Below are 16,650 nucleotides of genomic sequence, written 5' to 3' on the forward strand. Positions count from 1 at the left end.
TGTAAGATAGTGTGAAATCAAACCGGGTGAAGAATAGGGCCCGCCTGGCGAGGATTCAGCCTCCTCGCTCTCCGGATGTACTCCAGGTTACGGTGGTCCATCCAGATGAGGAAAGGGTGTTTCGCCCCTTCGAGCCAATGCCTCCACCAGGTCAGGGCTTGGACAACAGCCAACAGCTCCTGATCACCAACGTCGTAATTCTGCTCTGCCGGTCTGAGCTTCTTAGAGAAGAAGACACAGGGGTGGAGCTTGGGTGGCATGCCCGAGCGTTGAGATAGGACAGCGCCTATCCCTACCTCGGACGCATCCACCTCCACTACAAACGGTAGTGATGGATCGGGGTGGGCCAGTACCGCGGCTGAGGTTCACCTCAGGCCCACCCTTCAACTGAGATGTAATGGGAGCTGCGACCTTGCCAAAGCCCCGGATAAACCTCTGATAGTAGTTGTCGAAGCCAAGAAAGCGCTGCACCTCCGTAACCGTGGTGTGAGTCAGCCAATTACGCACGGCTGAAATGTGATCTCCCTCCATCTCCACACCTGAGGTGGTAATGCGGTATCCGAGGAAGGTGACGGACTGCTGGAAAAACATACACTTCTCTGCCTTGGCATAAAGGTCATTTTCCAACAGTCGGGCCAGCACTTTGCGAACCAGGGACACATGCTCGGCGTGCGTAGCGGAATACACCAGAATTTCATCGATGTAGACCACTACACCGCGACCAAGCATGTCCCGAAACACCTCGTTCACATAGGACTGGAAGACGGATGGAGCATTCATCAAACTGTAGGACATCACCAGGTATTCATAATGCCCTGTGGTTGTGCTGAATGCTGTCTTCCACTCATCCCCCTCTCGGATACGCACCAGGTTGTACGCACTCCTGAGATCTAATTTGGCGAAGAAGCGCGCCCCATTCATTGACTCGATCACAGATGGAATGAGGGGGAGAGGATAACTAAATCGTATCGTCCCCTTGTTCAGTGATCGGTAGTCAATGCAAGGGCGCAGACCGCCGTCTTTCTTCTTCACAAAAAAGAAACTCGGGTGAAGTGGAGGGACATATATACCCCTGGCGCAGGGACTCGGTGACGTATGTTTCCATAACCTCCGTTTCAGCCTGTGACAGGGGATACACAAGACTCCTGGGATGCACAGCGTCTACCCGGAGGTTTATCGCGCAATCCCCCGCCCGATGAGGGGATAACTTGGTCGCCTGCGTTTTAGAAAATGCGTGCGCCAAATCGAGGTATTCGGGGGGAATGGTTGCACCAATGGAAACACCTAGACACCTACCCTGACACTCTCGCGACCACACCGTGAGAACCCTCTGCGGCCATGAGAAGGTGGGGTTGTGGAGTGCTAACCAAGGGATACCTAATACCACAGGGAAAGCAGGAGACTCAATAATAAAAAAAGTGACTTGCTCGCAATGTGTCTCGTGGGTAATCATGGTGACTGGTGCTGTAACTTCCCTAACAAACCTGAACCCTAATGGTCGACTATCATGTGCTCTGATGGGGAGTGGAATGGATAGGGGAACCAAGTGGTCCTCTGTAGCTCAGCTGGTAGAGCACGGCGCTTGTAACGCCAAGGTAGTGGGTTCGATTCCCGGGACCACCCATACACAAAAATGTATGCACGCATGACTGTAAGTCGCTTTGGATAAAAGCGTCTGCTAAATGGCATATTATTATTATATTATTATTACCAATGAAATGCCTAGACTATGTGAGAATGCCCTGTCTATAAAGTTCCCAGCTGCGCCTGAATCGACTAGTGCCTTACACTGGGGAACTACCATGTGATCAGGAAAGTAGATGGGTAGGGTACAGTTCGCAGCAGAGGGCTCTGAACGAGTGTGTGTGTTCGATACCTGGGGTGATGCGAGAGTGCCCTGCCTGCCGCCTCCAGACCCAAAAGAACGCTGACGACAACGTGCGGTGTAATGTCCCTTCGTGCCACCAGAGTGAAACTGGTGCTGTCGTCCTCCGCTCTCTCGGATAGCGGTTCCACCCAGCTCCATCTGCTCGGGCGGGGTTGGAATGGGCAGACCCCCTCCAGAACGTCCTCTGGCTGCCAGCAGGTTGTCCAAACGGATGGCCATGTCCACCAGTTGCGTGAAGGACAACATGGTGTCCCGCAGGCTAGCTCCCTTCGGGACGTCCTCACGCAGATGGCACCGGAAGTGGTCGATAAGGGCCCGCTCATTCCACCCGGACCCAGCTGCTAGAGTCCGGAACGCCAATGCGAAGTCCTGCGCAGTCCTCATCCCCTGCCTCAGGTGGACCAGCCGCTCGACCTTCGGGCGGGTGATCGAAGACAGCCCGAAAGAGGCGAGCGAACTCCCCGTAGTTGTCCAACGCGGCTCCTCCTTCGTTCCAGACCAAATTGGCCCACTACAGGGCTTTCCCCGAGAGGCAGGAGACGAGGGCGGACACCTTCTCCTGCTCAGATGGGGCCGGCCTGATGCTGGCGAAGTAGAGATCCAGTTGGAGGAGGGATCCTTGGCAGAGAGCAGCTGTCCTGTCGAACTCCCGTGGTCGGGATATATGGATACCTCTGGGTGCTGGGGTGTGTGTGGCTGGATCCGGTTGCCCAGCTGGTCTCGACAGATCGGGTCCTCTCCTCTCCAGGCGTTGGACGACCTGAAGAACCCGATCCATCACTTCTCGTAAGCTGGCTAGGATCGTTGAATGCTCCTGGACCCGTGCCACGACTCCAGGCATGCGCTCCTCTCCCGCTGACTCCATAGCGGGTGGGTGATTCTGTGAGAGTGTGATTTGAAGGAGTCAGGCACAGGAGGGTAAATCACAGAATACAGAGTTTATTCCGTAGTACACAGTTACGCTGGATAGCGTCAACAGTCCAGTGCACAAAACAGGCGCACTGGAACAAATACAGGCACACGGGGAAAATATACCCCGGCAATACAAAGTACAGGTAGCTCCACCGAGCTACACTCATCTCACATGAAACAATCACCCACAAGGACAAGGGGGCGGAGGGAACACTTATACATGTACTAATGAGGGGATATGAACCAGGTGTGTGTAATGAACAAGACAAGACAAATGGAATGATGAGATATGGAGCGGCAGTGGCTAGAAGGCCGGTGACGACGAATGCCGAAGCCTGCCCGAACAAGGAGGGGAGGCAGCTTCGGAGGAAGTCGTGACACACATGATGTATGTGTGTGTTAGCCTAGATGACTTGTAGATTAAGTAAGGGTTATTAACCTCCACACCCCCCAACAACACAGAACGCACACATATAAACTCAGCAAAAAAAGAAATTTCCCTTTTTCAGGACCCTATCTTTCAAAGATAATTCGTAAAATCCAAATAACTTCACAGATCTTCATTGTAAAGGGTTTAAACACTGTTTCCCATGCTTGTTCAATGAACCATAAACAATTAATGAGCATGCACCTGTTTAACGGTCGTCAAGACACTAACAGCTTACAGACGGTAGGCAATTAAGGTTACAGTTATGAAAACTTAGGACACTAAAGAGGCCTTTCTACTGATTCTGAAAACACCAAAAGAAAGATGCCCAGGGTCCCTGCTCATCTGCGAGAACGTGCCTTAGGCATGCTGAAAGGAGGCATGAGGACTGCAGATGTGGCCAGGGCAATAAATTGCAATGTCCGTACTGTGAGACGCCTAAGACAGCGCTACAGGGAGACAGGACAGACAGCTAATCGTCCTCGCAGTGGCAGACCACGTGTAACAACACCTGCACAGGATCGGTACATCCAAACATCACACCTGCGAGACAGGTACAGGATGGCAACAACAATTGCCCAAGTTACACCAGGAACGCACAATCCCTCCATCAGTGCTCAGACTGTCCGCAATAGGCTGAGAGAGGCTAGACTGAGGGCTTGTACGCCTGTTGTAAGGCAGGTCCTCACCAGACATCACCGGCAACAATGTCGCCTATGGGCACAAACCCGCTGGACCAGACAGGACTGGCAAAAAGTGCTTTTCACTGACGAGTCGCGGTTTTGTCTCACCAGAGGTGATGGTAGGATTTGTGTTTATCGTCGAAGGAATGAGCCTTACACCGAGGCCTGTACTCTGGAGCGGGATCGATTTGGAGGTGGAGGGTCCGTCATGGTCTGGGGCGGTGTGTCACAGCATCATCGGACTGAGCTTGTTGTCTTTGCAGGCAATCTCAAACGCTGTGCGTTACAGGGAAGACATCCTCCTCCCTCATGTGGTACCCTTCCTGCAGGCTCATCCTGACATGACCCTCCAGCATGACAATGTCACCAGATATACTGCTCGTTCTGTGCGTGATTTCCTGCAAGACAGGAATGTTAGTGTTCTGCCATGGCCAGCGAAGAGCCCGGATCTCAATCCCATTGAGCACGTCTGGGACCTGTTAGATCGGAGGGTGAGGGCTAGGGCCATTCCCCCAGAAATGTTCCGGGAACTTGCAGGTGCCTTGGTGGAAGAGTGGGGTAACATCTCACAGCAAGAACTGGGAAATCTGGTGCAGTCCATGAGGAGGAGATGCACTGCAGTACTTAATGCAGCTGGTGGCCACACCAGATACTGACTGTTACTTTTGATGTTGACCCTCCCTTTGTTCAGGGACACATTATTCCATTTCTGTTAGTCACATGTCTGTGGAACTTGTTCAGTTTATGTCTCAGTTGTTGAATCTTGTTATGTTCATACAAATATTTACACATGTTCAATTAGCTGAAAATAAAATAAATTTCTTTTTTTGCTGAGTTTATATGCACATACATACAGTACACATGCACACCCTCTCTCTCCTCTCTCTCTCTCTCTCTCTCTCTCTCTCTCTCTCTCTATCTCATCTCTCTCTCTCTCTCTCTCTCTCTCTCTCCTCTCTATCTCCTCTCTCTCATCACCTCTCTCTCTCCTCTCTCTCTCTCTCTCTCACTCCTCTCTCTCCACTCTCTCTCCCCCCTCTCTCCTCTCTCTCTCTTCTCTCTCTCTCCTCTATATTTCTCCTCTCTCTCTCTCCTCTCTATACTCTCTCTCTCCTCTCTCCCTCTCCCCTCTCTCTCTCTCCTCTATCTTTCTCCTCCCTCTCTCTCTCCTCTCTATCTCCTCTTTCTTCTCTCTCTCCTCTCTCTCTTCTCTCTCTCCTCGCTCTCCTCTCTCTCTCCTCCCTCTCTCTCTCCTCTCTCTCTCCTCCCTCTCTCTCTCCTCTCTCTCTCCTCTATCTTTCTCCTCTCTCTCCTCTCTCTCTCTCCTCTCTATACTCTCTCTCTCCTCTATCTTTCTCCTCCCGCTCTCTCTCTCCTCTCTCCCTCCTCTCTCTCCTCTTTCTTTCTTCTCTCTCCCCTCTCTCTCCTCTCTCTCTCCTCTCTCTCTCTCTCCTCTCTTTCCTCTCTCTCCTCTCTCTCTCCTCGCTCTCTCCTCTCTCTCTTTCCTTCTCTCTCTGTCTCCTCTCTCCTCTCTCTCCTCTCTCTCTTCTCTCTCTCCTCGCTCTCCTCTCTCTCTCCTCTCTATCTCCTCTTTCTTCTCTCTCTCCTCTCTCTCTTCTCTCTCTCCTCGCTCTCCTCTCTCTCTCCTCCCTCTCTCTCTCCTCCCTCTCTCTCTCCTCTCTCTCTCCTCTATCTTTCTCCTCTCTCTCCTCTCTCTCTCTCCTCTCTATACTCTCTCTCTCCTCTATCTTTCTCCTCCCGCTCTCTCTCTCCTCTCTCCCTCCTCTCTCTCCTCTTTCTTTCTTCTCTCTCCCCTCTCTCTCCTCTCTCTCTCATCTCTCTCTCCTCTCTCTCTCTCTCCTCTCTTTCCTCTCTCTCCTCTCTCTCTCCTCGCTCTCTCCTCTCTCTCTTTCCTTCTCTCTCTGTCTCCTCTCTCCTCTCTCTCCTCTCTCTCCTCTCTCTCCCCCCTCTCTCTCCTCTCCCCTCTCTCCCCACTCTATCACTCTCCTCTCTCTCTCTCTCTCCTTCCTCTCTTTCTCTCCTCTCCTCTCTCTCCTCTCGCTCTCTCCTCTCGCTCTCTCCTCTCGCTCTCTCCTCTCTCTCTCTCCTATCTCTGTCTCTCCTCTCTATACTCTCGCTCTCTCCTCTCGCTCTCTCCTCTCTCTCTCTCCTCTCTCTCTCTCCTATCTCTGTCTCTCCTCTCTATACTCTCTCTCTCTCTCTCTCTCTCTCTCTCTCTATCTCTCTCCCTCCCTCCCTCCCCCGGCACTGTGACCTAGATACTAGCTCCAGTCGCTCCCAAAATCTGTCCCGCTCTTTGAGTCACCGGTTTCGTTCAGGGCCGTGTACCCTCCACGGACAGATGTGCTGAAGTCATCGGGACAAAAAAAAGCTGACTAGGGCGACCCAGGTTTAAAAAAAAGCTGCAGTACAGTATGCTGCGAAACCAAACAGACACTGGTGGTCAATGTGAAGTCAAAGGCAATGGCAGGGCAGAGAAAAACACATAAGTAATCCTTTTAAATTGAAAATCTGTGCAGGATGAATTGAACATGTCTGTTTGGAGAGGATGTGACTTGTCAGAGAGGGAGAACAGGACAGACAGTTGATTGATGTGGTGGATGGTTGGGATTAGGACCAAGCCTAAGCTCTCCTTAAAGGGGTTTTACTGGTGGTCTTGGCTAGCCCTATCTCTGCTGCGTGTTAGCCCCAATTTAGCCCTGCCCTAGCCCTGCCCTATAGCCTTCTCTGCCGTAGTCCCACAACCTCACACATTGCTGGGACTATTGGCATAACCATAACCCCCACCAAGCCTCCCAAACGCACATCTTTTTACCCATCCTCTCATTACCAAATGTTCAGCCTGTTTTTATGCTAGATGAAAAAGCACAACATGAATAATTGAAAGCAGAAAATGTAATTGGTTCGAAACCATCAAACCATCCCTTCTTCTAATTAGTATTTGATCAGTAACATGGTTAGGGAGGCTTTTCAAGACCACCATAGATGTAGCTGAATAAGTTCTTCAGCCAATACTGCGAAAGATCAGTGCGATCAACTGATTGCCCTTTAATGAGATTATACCATCTAATCTTCTTCTTCACTAAGTGAGTCGTAGATAGCCAGAGGGAATTTACGAAAGCGCCCTAAGTGAGTCACATATGTCTTATTGTGAGCCTTTGATATCAGTCTATGGATGACTGACATTAGCATTCAAATAGTTGGTCTAGTCAATCAGTTTGGAATGCAACAAACTGACCTTTCCATCAACCTGGAACTGCAACATTCAAAATGTACTGTAGCTTTAATTGTTTTCGCAACCGTTGACAGTTGGTCTTTGAAGAAAGCCGTGGCTGCCCAATTGGAGCAGTATTTACAAGCTTGTCTTTAAAGTAATCTAATTCACTGTGTAATACTGGGCTGACCAGTAGCGTAGCTTCGTTTTCTCAAACCTATAGAAATGTACACATAAAAGGGACCAACCCAATGCAATGTCCACATTAATATAGGCACAAAAACACACATCCATGCACGCATATACATACACTAACATGGTTTCTCCAACTGGGAGAGCAGTCACAATTTAGGCTTCACATCAAATCATCCTGGTTTCTGCTGTGGGTGTCCTGCACTAGTTAGCTGTCTCAAGGAAAGATGTCTGTTTGACATGAGAGGACCCTCTGTTTGACATGAGAGGATCCTCTTTTTTGACATGAGAGGATCCTCTGTTTGACATGAGAGGATCCTCTGTTTGACATGAGAGGATCCTCTGTTTGACATGAGAGGATCCTCTGTTTGACATGAGAGGATCCTCTGTTTGACATTTTAGGCAGCAAAACAGACACAAAGTCTAATGCTGACTGGATTATACCTCTCTTCTTGTCTGACTGGATTATACCTCTCTTCTTGTCTGACTGGATTATACCTCTCTTCTTGTCTGACTGGATTATACCTCTCTTCTTGTCTGACTGGATTATACCTCTCTTGTCTGACTGGATTATACCTCTCTTCTTGTCTGACTGGATTATACCTCTCTTCTTGTCTGACTGGATTATACCTCTCTTCTTGTCTGACTGGATTATACCTCTCTTCTTGTCTGACTGGATTATACCTCTCTTCCTGTCTGACTGGATTATACCTCTCTTCTTGTCTGACTGGATTATACCTCTCTTCTTGTCTGACTGGATTATACCTCTCTTCTTGTCTGACTGGATTATACCTCTCTTCCTGTCTGACTGGATTATACCTCTCTTCTTGTCTGACTGGATTATACCTCTCTTCTTGTCTGACTGGATTATACCTCTCTTCCTGTCTGACTGGATTATACCTCTCTTCTTGTCTGACTGGATTATACCTCTCTTCTTGTCTGACTGGATTATACCTCTCTTCTTGTCTGACTGGATTATACCTCTCTTCTTGTCTGACTGGATTATATCTCTCTTCTTGTCTGACTGGATTATACCTCTCTTCTTGTCTGATTGAATTATATCTCTCTTCTTGTCTGACTGGATTATACCTCTCTTCTTGTCTGACTGGATTATGCCTCTCTTCTTGTCTGTCTGGATTATACCTCTCTTCTTGTCTGACTGGATTATACCTCTCTTCTTGTCTGACTGGATTATACCTCTCTTCTTGTCTGACTGGATTATACCTCTCTTCCTGTCTGACTGGATTATACCTCTCTTCCTGTCTGACTGGATTATACCTCTCTTCTTGTCTGACTGGATTATACCTCTCTTCTTGTCTGACTGGATTATACCTCTCTTCTTGTCTGACTGGATTATACCTCTCTTCTTGTCTGACTGGATTATACCTCTCTTCTTGTCTGACTGGATTATGCCTCTCTTCTTGTCTGTCTGGATTATACCTCTCTTCTTGTCTGACTGGATTATACCTCTCTTCTTGTCTGACTGAATTATATCTCTCTTCTTGTCTGACTGGATTATACCTCTCTTCTTGTCTGACTGGATTATGCCTCTCTTCTTGTCTGTCTGGATTATGCCTCTCTTCTTGTCTGACTGGATCATATCTCTCTTCTTGTCTCTTTCTATCTCTCTCTCTCTCTCTCTCTCTCTCTCTCTCTCTCTCTCTCTCTCTCTCTCTCTCTCTCTCTCTCTAGCTCTCTCTAGCTCTCTCTCTCTCTTGGCTCATGAAGTCTCCGACCAAATGGTACATGAAACTGGTACCTGTAAATCAGCTGACCAGCACTGGTCTTATTCCCCCCCCCGTCCATCTGTCCATTTCCATAGTGACCGTCTCTCACCGCCATCCCCATAATGTCTCTGTAGTGACTGTCTCCATAGTAAATGTCATCATTCCACACATGAACGTCAACATGTAATTGCAGTTATTGGGGACTCTTTATTTTGCAGTTAACTCTGTTTCCGTCTAGTTTTCCTGAATTAGATTTCATTCATTGTTACTTGGAGGTTACTGGACATGTGATTGATGCATGGTGATTTTGTTTATTATATTGTAGATATGATTACATTATGTCATGTTTTGATGTCAGATTTAGTATTCTCATGGTGTGTGTGTCGGTAGTCCATACATTAAACAATTTCAGAATTATTTCACAATTTCATACCTCCAATGAGAGATACACTCCATCTATATGGTGATCTGCATTCCTACATGTCTATCTGTCTGTGTATTTCTTTTTTTCCCGTGTGTGTATGTGTGTGTCTGTGTCTGTGTCTGTGTGTATCCCCCTTGCCCCATCTCTCTCCCTGCCCTGGCCCATTGTCAGTCTGTTTGTCCCCTGGCAATCCAGGCTCGCCACAGGAAGGAGCAGCAGACTGTGGCCCAGCAGGTGCCCTGGATCCCCCCTGTCGATGACCTGCTGAAGGACACTTCTGACGGCTGCGCCCTGGCCTCTCTGCTGCACTTCTACTGCCCACACCTAGTCAGACTGGAAGGTACACCTCTACACAGTACTACACTGCACTATGACCGTGTGTTGGAGAGTGGAGAGAGGGAGTTTGATAGGGGAGAGTGTGTGCATTTGATTCTTGATAGATATTGTTATTTTTCTGCATTGTTGAGAAGAGTTAGCGAGCAAGCGTTTCACTGTACCATGTGCCCGTGACCAATAAACTTGAATTTGATTTGATCAACACACAACCCTCTCCAGGGGCCTAGCTGTCTGATCTATCCCATCACTGAGTCTGACGGAGTTAAGGGCTCTCCCCTGGCTAGCCTTTCATGTCCCAGAAGGACTGAGTGAGCCATCAGCCGTCCATTGGTGATGAAAATCAAATCTCATAATCAACTCATCCTTAATCTCATTAACCTTCTTGATGAAGTTGATGGGACACACACACACACACACAGACGCACAGACACACACACACACACAGACACACACAGACACACACACACACACACACACACACACAGAGACACACACACACACACACACACACACACACACACACACACACACACACACACACACACAGACACACACACACACACACACACAAAGCTCAGTATTGAACCCCACAAACTCAGAGTGATGATTGATTTAAAGATTCTGTTTACACTTCAAAATGGCTTGAGTACCTTGTGCAAAACATCCAGTATCCTGATCCCTGATTGGTCAATCCCAGACAAGGAAGGGGACAAATAACATACAGATGCCTCTGCTTTACCGCCTTAATCCTCACGTACACACACTTCCTGATTCACTTGCAAGTTGATTGGTGCAGCACTTCTCTCAGACCCCCTTGTCCTTGTCAGATATCTGTCTGAAGGAGCGTATGTCGCTGGCGGACAGCCTGTACAACCTGCAGCTGGTGCAGGACTTCTGTCAGGAGCATCTGAACCGCTGCTGCCACTTCAGCCTGGAGGACATGGTGTACGCCTCCTCGTCCCTCAAAGTAAGTCCACAAGGCTAAGTTACGTCTTTTAAAGGATTCACTGTAGTACAGTTGACACGTTAATACCCCTTTTTCTCACTGCTGTACTGTTCTGGCTCGGATATTTTCTTTTCAGATTGTCCTTTCGAGCACAGTTCCAACAACTAGGCTCAGTAGTGTGAAAAGGGGATTGCTGTACACAGAGTTAGGCCAACGTCAATTTTTAAAGGGTGCCATGTTGGCACCAAAATTTCCAAAGAGACTTTGCAAAGAAAATGATCATTATGGAAGGGAAGACAGTCCAAAGAGCTAAGGACACTGGGTAAACCAGGCAGAAGGACAGGCAGCTAGTGTGTGCAATGTTGCCAGAGTGGTGAGCCATGTGTGCATTCATATTATGTAATAGAAAGCATGGTGGACAATGGGATCTGTCTGAAATAGATCTTGTAAACTCTGTCCTCACAAAGCACAGTTCTGGTTTGTTTAGAGTTAGATATCTCTATTTTCTCTTCTGTCTATAGCCTTCTGTCTCTCTCTCCTCTTTTTATATACCTTTCTCTCTCTCTTCTCTCTCTCTCTCTCTTCTCTCTCTCTCTTCTCTTTCTCTCTCTTCTCTCCTCTCTCTCTTCTCTCTCTCTCTCTCTTCTCTCCTCTCTCTTCTCTCTCTCTCTCTCTCTCTCTTCTCTTGTTTCTCTCTATTGTTCCTCTCTTTTTCCACCATTTATTTTTCAATTTTTCACTGGAAGCTATAATATGTATTCCTGAGCAGTATGGATGAACATACATTGCATTCGGAAAGTTTTCAGACCCCTTTACTTTTTCCACATTTTGTTACATTACAGCCTTATTCTAAAATTGATTAAATAAAACAAATTCCTCATCAATCTACACACAATACCCCATAATGACAAAGCGAAAACTGTTTTTTATTTTGTTTAGCAAATGTATTAAAAATAAAAAAACAGAAATATCTTATTTACATAAGTATTCAGACCCTTTGCTATGAGACTCGAAATTGAGCTCAGGTGCATCCTGTTTCCATTGATCATCCTTGAGATGTTTCTACAACTTGATTGGAGTCCACCTGTGGTAAATTCAATTGATTGGACATGATTTGGATAGGCACACACCTGTCTATATAAGGTCCCACAGTTGACAGTGCATGTCAGAGCATCAACCAAGACATGAGGTCGAAGGAATTGTCCATAGAGCTGCGAGACAGGATTGTGTCGAGGCACAGATCTGGGGAAGGGTACCAAAAAATGTCAACACAGTGGCCTCCATCAATCTTAAATGGAAGATGTTTGGAACCACCAAGACTCTTCCTAGAGCTGGCCGCCCGGCCAAACTGCGCAATTGGGGGAGAAGGGGAGAAGGGCCTTGGTCAGGGAGGTGACCAAGAATCCGATGGTCACTCTGACAGAGCTCTAGAGATGGGAGAACCTTCCAGAAAGACAACCATCTTTGCAGCTCTCCACCAATCAGGCCTTTATGGTAGAGTGGCCAGACAGAAGCCACTCCTCAGTAAAAGGCACATGACAGCCCACTTGGAGTTTGCCAAAAGGCACTTAAAGACTCTCAGACCATGAGAAACAAGATTCTCTGGTCTGATGAAACCAAGATTGAACTCTTTAGCCTGAATGCCAAGCATCACGTCTGGAGGAAACCTGGCACCATCCCTACGGTGAAGCATTGTGGTGGCAGCATCATGCTGTGGGGATGTTTTTCAGTGGCAGGGACTGGGAGACTAGTCAGGATCGAGGCTAAGATGAACGGAGCAAAGTACAGAGAGATCCTTGATGAAAACCTGCTCCAGAGCGCTCAGGACCTCAGACTGGGGCGAAGGTTCACCTTCCAACAGGACAACGACCCTAAGCACACAGACAAGACGACGCAGGAGTGGCTAAGGGACAAGTCTCTAAATGTCCTTGAGTGGCCCAGCCAGAGCCCGGACTTGAACCCGATCGAACACCTCTGGAGAGACCTGAAAATAGCTGTGCAGCAATGCTCCCCATCCAACCTGACAGAGCTTGAAAGGATCTGCAGAGAAGAATGGGAGAAACTCCCCAAATACAGGTGTGCCAAGCTTGTAGCGTCATACCCAAGAAGACTCGATGCTGTAATCGCAGCCAAAGATGCTTCAACAAAGTACTGAGTAAAGGGTCTGAATACTTATGTACAGAGCCTTGCAAAAGTATTCATCCCCCTTGGCGTTTTTCATATTTTGTTGCATTACAACCTGTAATTTAAATGGATTTTTATTTGGATTTCATGTAATGGACATACACAAAATAGTCCAAATTGGTGAAGTGAAATGAAAAAAATAACCTGTTTCAAAAAATTCTAAAATATAAATAATGGAAAAGTAGTGCGTGCATATGTATTCATCCCCTTTGCTATGAAGCCCCTAAATAAGATCTGATGCAAACAATTACCTTCAGAAGTCACATAATTAGTTAAATAAAGTCCACCTGTGTGCAATCTAAGTGTCACATGATCTGTCACATGATCTCAGTATATATACACCTTTTCTGAAAGGCCCCAGAGTCTGCAACACCACTAAGCAAGGGGCACCACCAAGCAAGCGTCACCATGAAGACCAAGGAGCTCTCCAAACAGGTTAGGGACAAAGTTGTGGAGAAGTACAGATCAGGGTTGGGTTATCAAAAAATATCAGAAACTTTGAACATCCCACGGAGCACCATTAAATCCATTATTAAAAAATGGAAAGAATATGACACCACAACAAACCTGCCAAGAGAGGGCCGCCCACCAAAACTCACGGACCAGGCAAGGAGGGCATTAATCAAGAGAGGCAACAAAGAGACCAAAGATAACCCTGAAGGAGCTGCAAAGCTCAACAGTGGAGATTGGAGTATCTGTCCATAGGACCACTTTAAGCCCTACACTCCAAAGAGCTGGGCTTTATGGAAGAGTGGCCAGAAAAAAGCCATTGCTTAAAGAAAAAAATAAGCAAACACGTTTGGTGTTCGCCAAAAGCCATGTAGGAGACTCCCCAAACATATGGAAGAAGGTACTCTGGTCAGATGAGACTAAAATTGAGCTTTTTGGCCATCAAGGAAAACGCTATGTCTGGCGCAAACCCAACACCTCTCATCACCCCGAAAACACCATCCCCACAGTGAAGCATGGTGGTGGCAGTATCATGCTGTGGGGATGTTTTTCATCGGCAGGGACTGGGAAACTGGTCAGAATTGAAAGAATGATGGATGGCGCTAAATACAGGGAAATTCTTGAGGGAAACCTGTTTCAGTCTTCCAGAGATTTGAGACTGGGATGGAGGTTCACCTTCCAGCAGGACAATGACCCTAAGCATACTGCTAAAGCAACACTTGAGTGGTTTAAGGGGAAGCATTTCAATGTCTTGGAATGGCCTAGTCAAAGCCCAGACCTCAATCCAATTGAGAATCTGTGGTATGACTTAAAGATTGCTGTACACCAGCGGAACCCATCCAACTTGAAGGAGCTGGAGCAGTTTTGCTTTGAAGAATGGGCACGCTCAAGTTTTCTGTTTTTTAAATATTATTTCTTGTTTGTTTCACAATAAAAAACATTTTGTATCTTCAAAGTGTTAGGCATGTTGTGTAAATCAAATGATACAACCCCCCCCAAAAAAATCCATTTTAATTCCAGGTTGTAAGGCAACAAAATAGGAATAATTCCAAGGGGGTGTGAATACTTTCGCAAGCCACTGTAAATGTGATATTTCAGTTTTTGGTTTGTAATAAATTAGCTAAATGTTCTAAAAACCAGTTTTTGCTTTGTCATTATGGGGTATTGTGTGTAGATTGATGGGGGAAAAAAACTATTTAATCATTTTTAGAATAAGGCTGTAACGTAACAAAATGTGGAAAAAATCAAGGGGTCTGAATACTTTCCGAAGGCACTGTATATGGCCTGTGTCGCTGTTGTCTTCTAGGCTGTGAATAGAGGTGTTGGCCACCTGTGTTGACCACCTGTGTTGGCCACCTGTGTTGTTGCCAATGTATTGAGAAACTGGTGGGAAACAAACACCGCTGCATTCACTATAACCCAATTTTCTCTATTATTGTACGGTATGGCCTCAGAAGTACTGTACTGAAAACTGACTCTTTTGGCATGGGTTGTATAGAGCGTAATGGGTTGGTAGAGCGGTATGGGTTGGTAGAGCGGTATGGGTTGTGGTAGAGCGGTATGGGTTGGTAGAGCGGTATGGGTTGTATAGAGCGGTATGGGTTGTGGTAGAGCGGTATGGGTTGTGGTAGAGCGGTATGGGTTGTATAGAGCGGTATGGGTTGTGGTAGAGCGGTATGGGTTGTAGAAGAGCGGTATGGGTTGTGGTAGAGCGGTATGGGTTGTGGTAGAGCGGTATGGGTTGTATAGAGCGGTATGGGTTGTGGTAGAGCGGTATGGGTTGTGGTAGAGCGGTATGGGTTGTATAGAGCGGTATGGGTTGTGGTAGAGCGGTATGGGTTGTGGTAGAGCGGTATGGGTTGTGGTAGAGCGGTATGGGTTGTGGTAGAGCGGTATGGGTTGTGGTAGAGCGGTATGGGTTGTATAGAGCGGTATGGGTTGTGGTAGAGCGGTATGGGTTGTGGTAGAGCGGTATGGGTTGTATAGAGCGGTATGGGTTGTGGTAGAGCGGTATGGGTTGTGGTAGAGCGGTATGGGTTGTGGTAGAGCGGTATGGGTTGTGGTAGAGCGGTATGGGTTGTAGTAGAGCGGTATGGGTTGTGGTAGAGCGGTATGGGTTGTGGTAGAGCGGTATGGGTTGTGGTAGAGCGGTATGGGTTGTGGTAGAGCGGTATGGGTTGTGGTAGAGCGGTATGGGTTGTGGTAGAGCGGTATGGGTTGGTAGAGCGGTATGGGTTGTGGTAGAGCGGTATGGGTTGTGGTAGAGCGGTATGGGTTGTGGTAGAGCGGTATGGGTTGTATAGAGCGTAATGGGTTGGTAGAGCAGTATGGGTTGTGGTAGAGCGGTATGGGTTGTGGTAGAGCGGTATGGGTTGTGATAGAGCGGTATGGGTTGTGGTAGAGCGGTATGGGTTGTGGTAGAGCGGTATGGGTTGGTAGAGCGGTATGGGTTGTGGTAGAGCGGTATGGGTTGAGGTAGAGCGGTATGGGTTGGTAGAGCGGTATGGGTTGTGGTAGAGCGGTTTGGGTTGTGGTAGAGCGGTATGGGTTGTGGTAGAGCGGTATGGGTTGTGGTAGAGTGGTATGGGTTGTGGTAGAGCGGTATGGGTTGTGGTAGAGCGGTATGGGTTGTGGTAGAGCGGTATGGGTTGGTAGAGCGGTATGGGTTGTCGAGAGCGGTATGTGTTGTGGTAGAGCGGTATGTGTTGTGGTAGAGCGGTATGGGTTGTGGTAGAGCGGTATGGGTTGTGGTAGAGCGGTATGCGTTGTGGTAGAGCGGTATGGGTTGGTAGAGCGGTATGGGTTGTCGAGAGCGGTATGGGTTGTGGTAGAGCGGTATGGGTTGTGGTAGAGCGGTATGGGTTGTGGTAGAGCGGTATGGGTTGTGGTAGAGCGGTATGGGTTGTGGTAGAGCGGTATGGGTTGGTAGAGCGGTATGGGTTGGTAGAGCGGTATGGGTTGTGGTAGAGGGTATGGGTTGTGGTAGAGCGGTATGGGTTGTGGTAGAGCGGTATGGGTTGTGGTAGAGCGGTATGGGTTGTGGTAGAGCGGTATGGGTTGTCGAGAGCGGTATGGGTTGTGGTAGAGCGGTATGGGTTGGTAGAGCGGTATGGGTTGTGGTAGAGCGGTATGGGTTGTGGTAGAGCGGTATGGGTTGTGGTAGAGCGGTATGGGTTGTGGTAGAGCGGTATGGGTTGTGGTAGAGCGGTATGGGTTGTGGTAGAGCGGTATGGGTTGTGGTAGAGC

The 16,650-nt window shown here is 47.8% G+C and overlaps 1 protein-coding gene across 7 annotated transcripts in view; it reads left to right on the plus strand.

The window, feature by feature from the left end:
• The window catches only part of LOC121576499 (calmodulin-regulated spectrin-associated protein 2), a 109,591-nt gene that overhangs the window by 64,191 nt on the left and 28,750 nt on the right, over positions 1-16,650 (plus strand). For 4 of the 7 annotated variants that reach the window (XM_041889679.2, XM_041889682.2, XM_041889681.2 and 1 more), the window contains exons 5-6: positions 9,660-9,828; positions 10,652-10,791. In XM_041889679.2, coding sequence (XP_041745613.2) covers positions 9,660-9,828; positions 10,652-10,791 — 309 coding nt within the window. The remainder of the gene's footprint in view (positions 1-9,659; positions 9,829-10,651; positions 10,792-16,650) is intronic. The other 3 variants (XM_041889680.2, XM_041889684.2, XM_041889685.2) reach the window with 1 other exon arrangement.

The sequence above is a fragment of the Coregonus clupeaformis genome, chromosome 11 (genome assembly GCF_020615455.1).
Source record: "Coregonus clupeaformis isolate EN_2021a chromosome 11, ASM2061545v1, whole genome shotgun sequence".
Classification (NCBI taxonomy): Eukaryota; Metazoa; Chordata; class Actinopteri; order Salmoniformes; family Salmonidae; genus Coregonus; species Coregonus clupeaformis.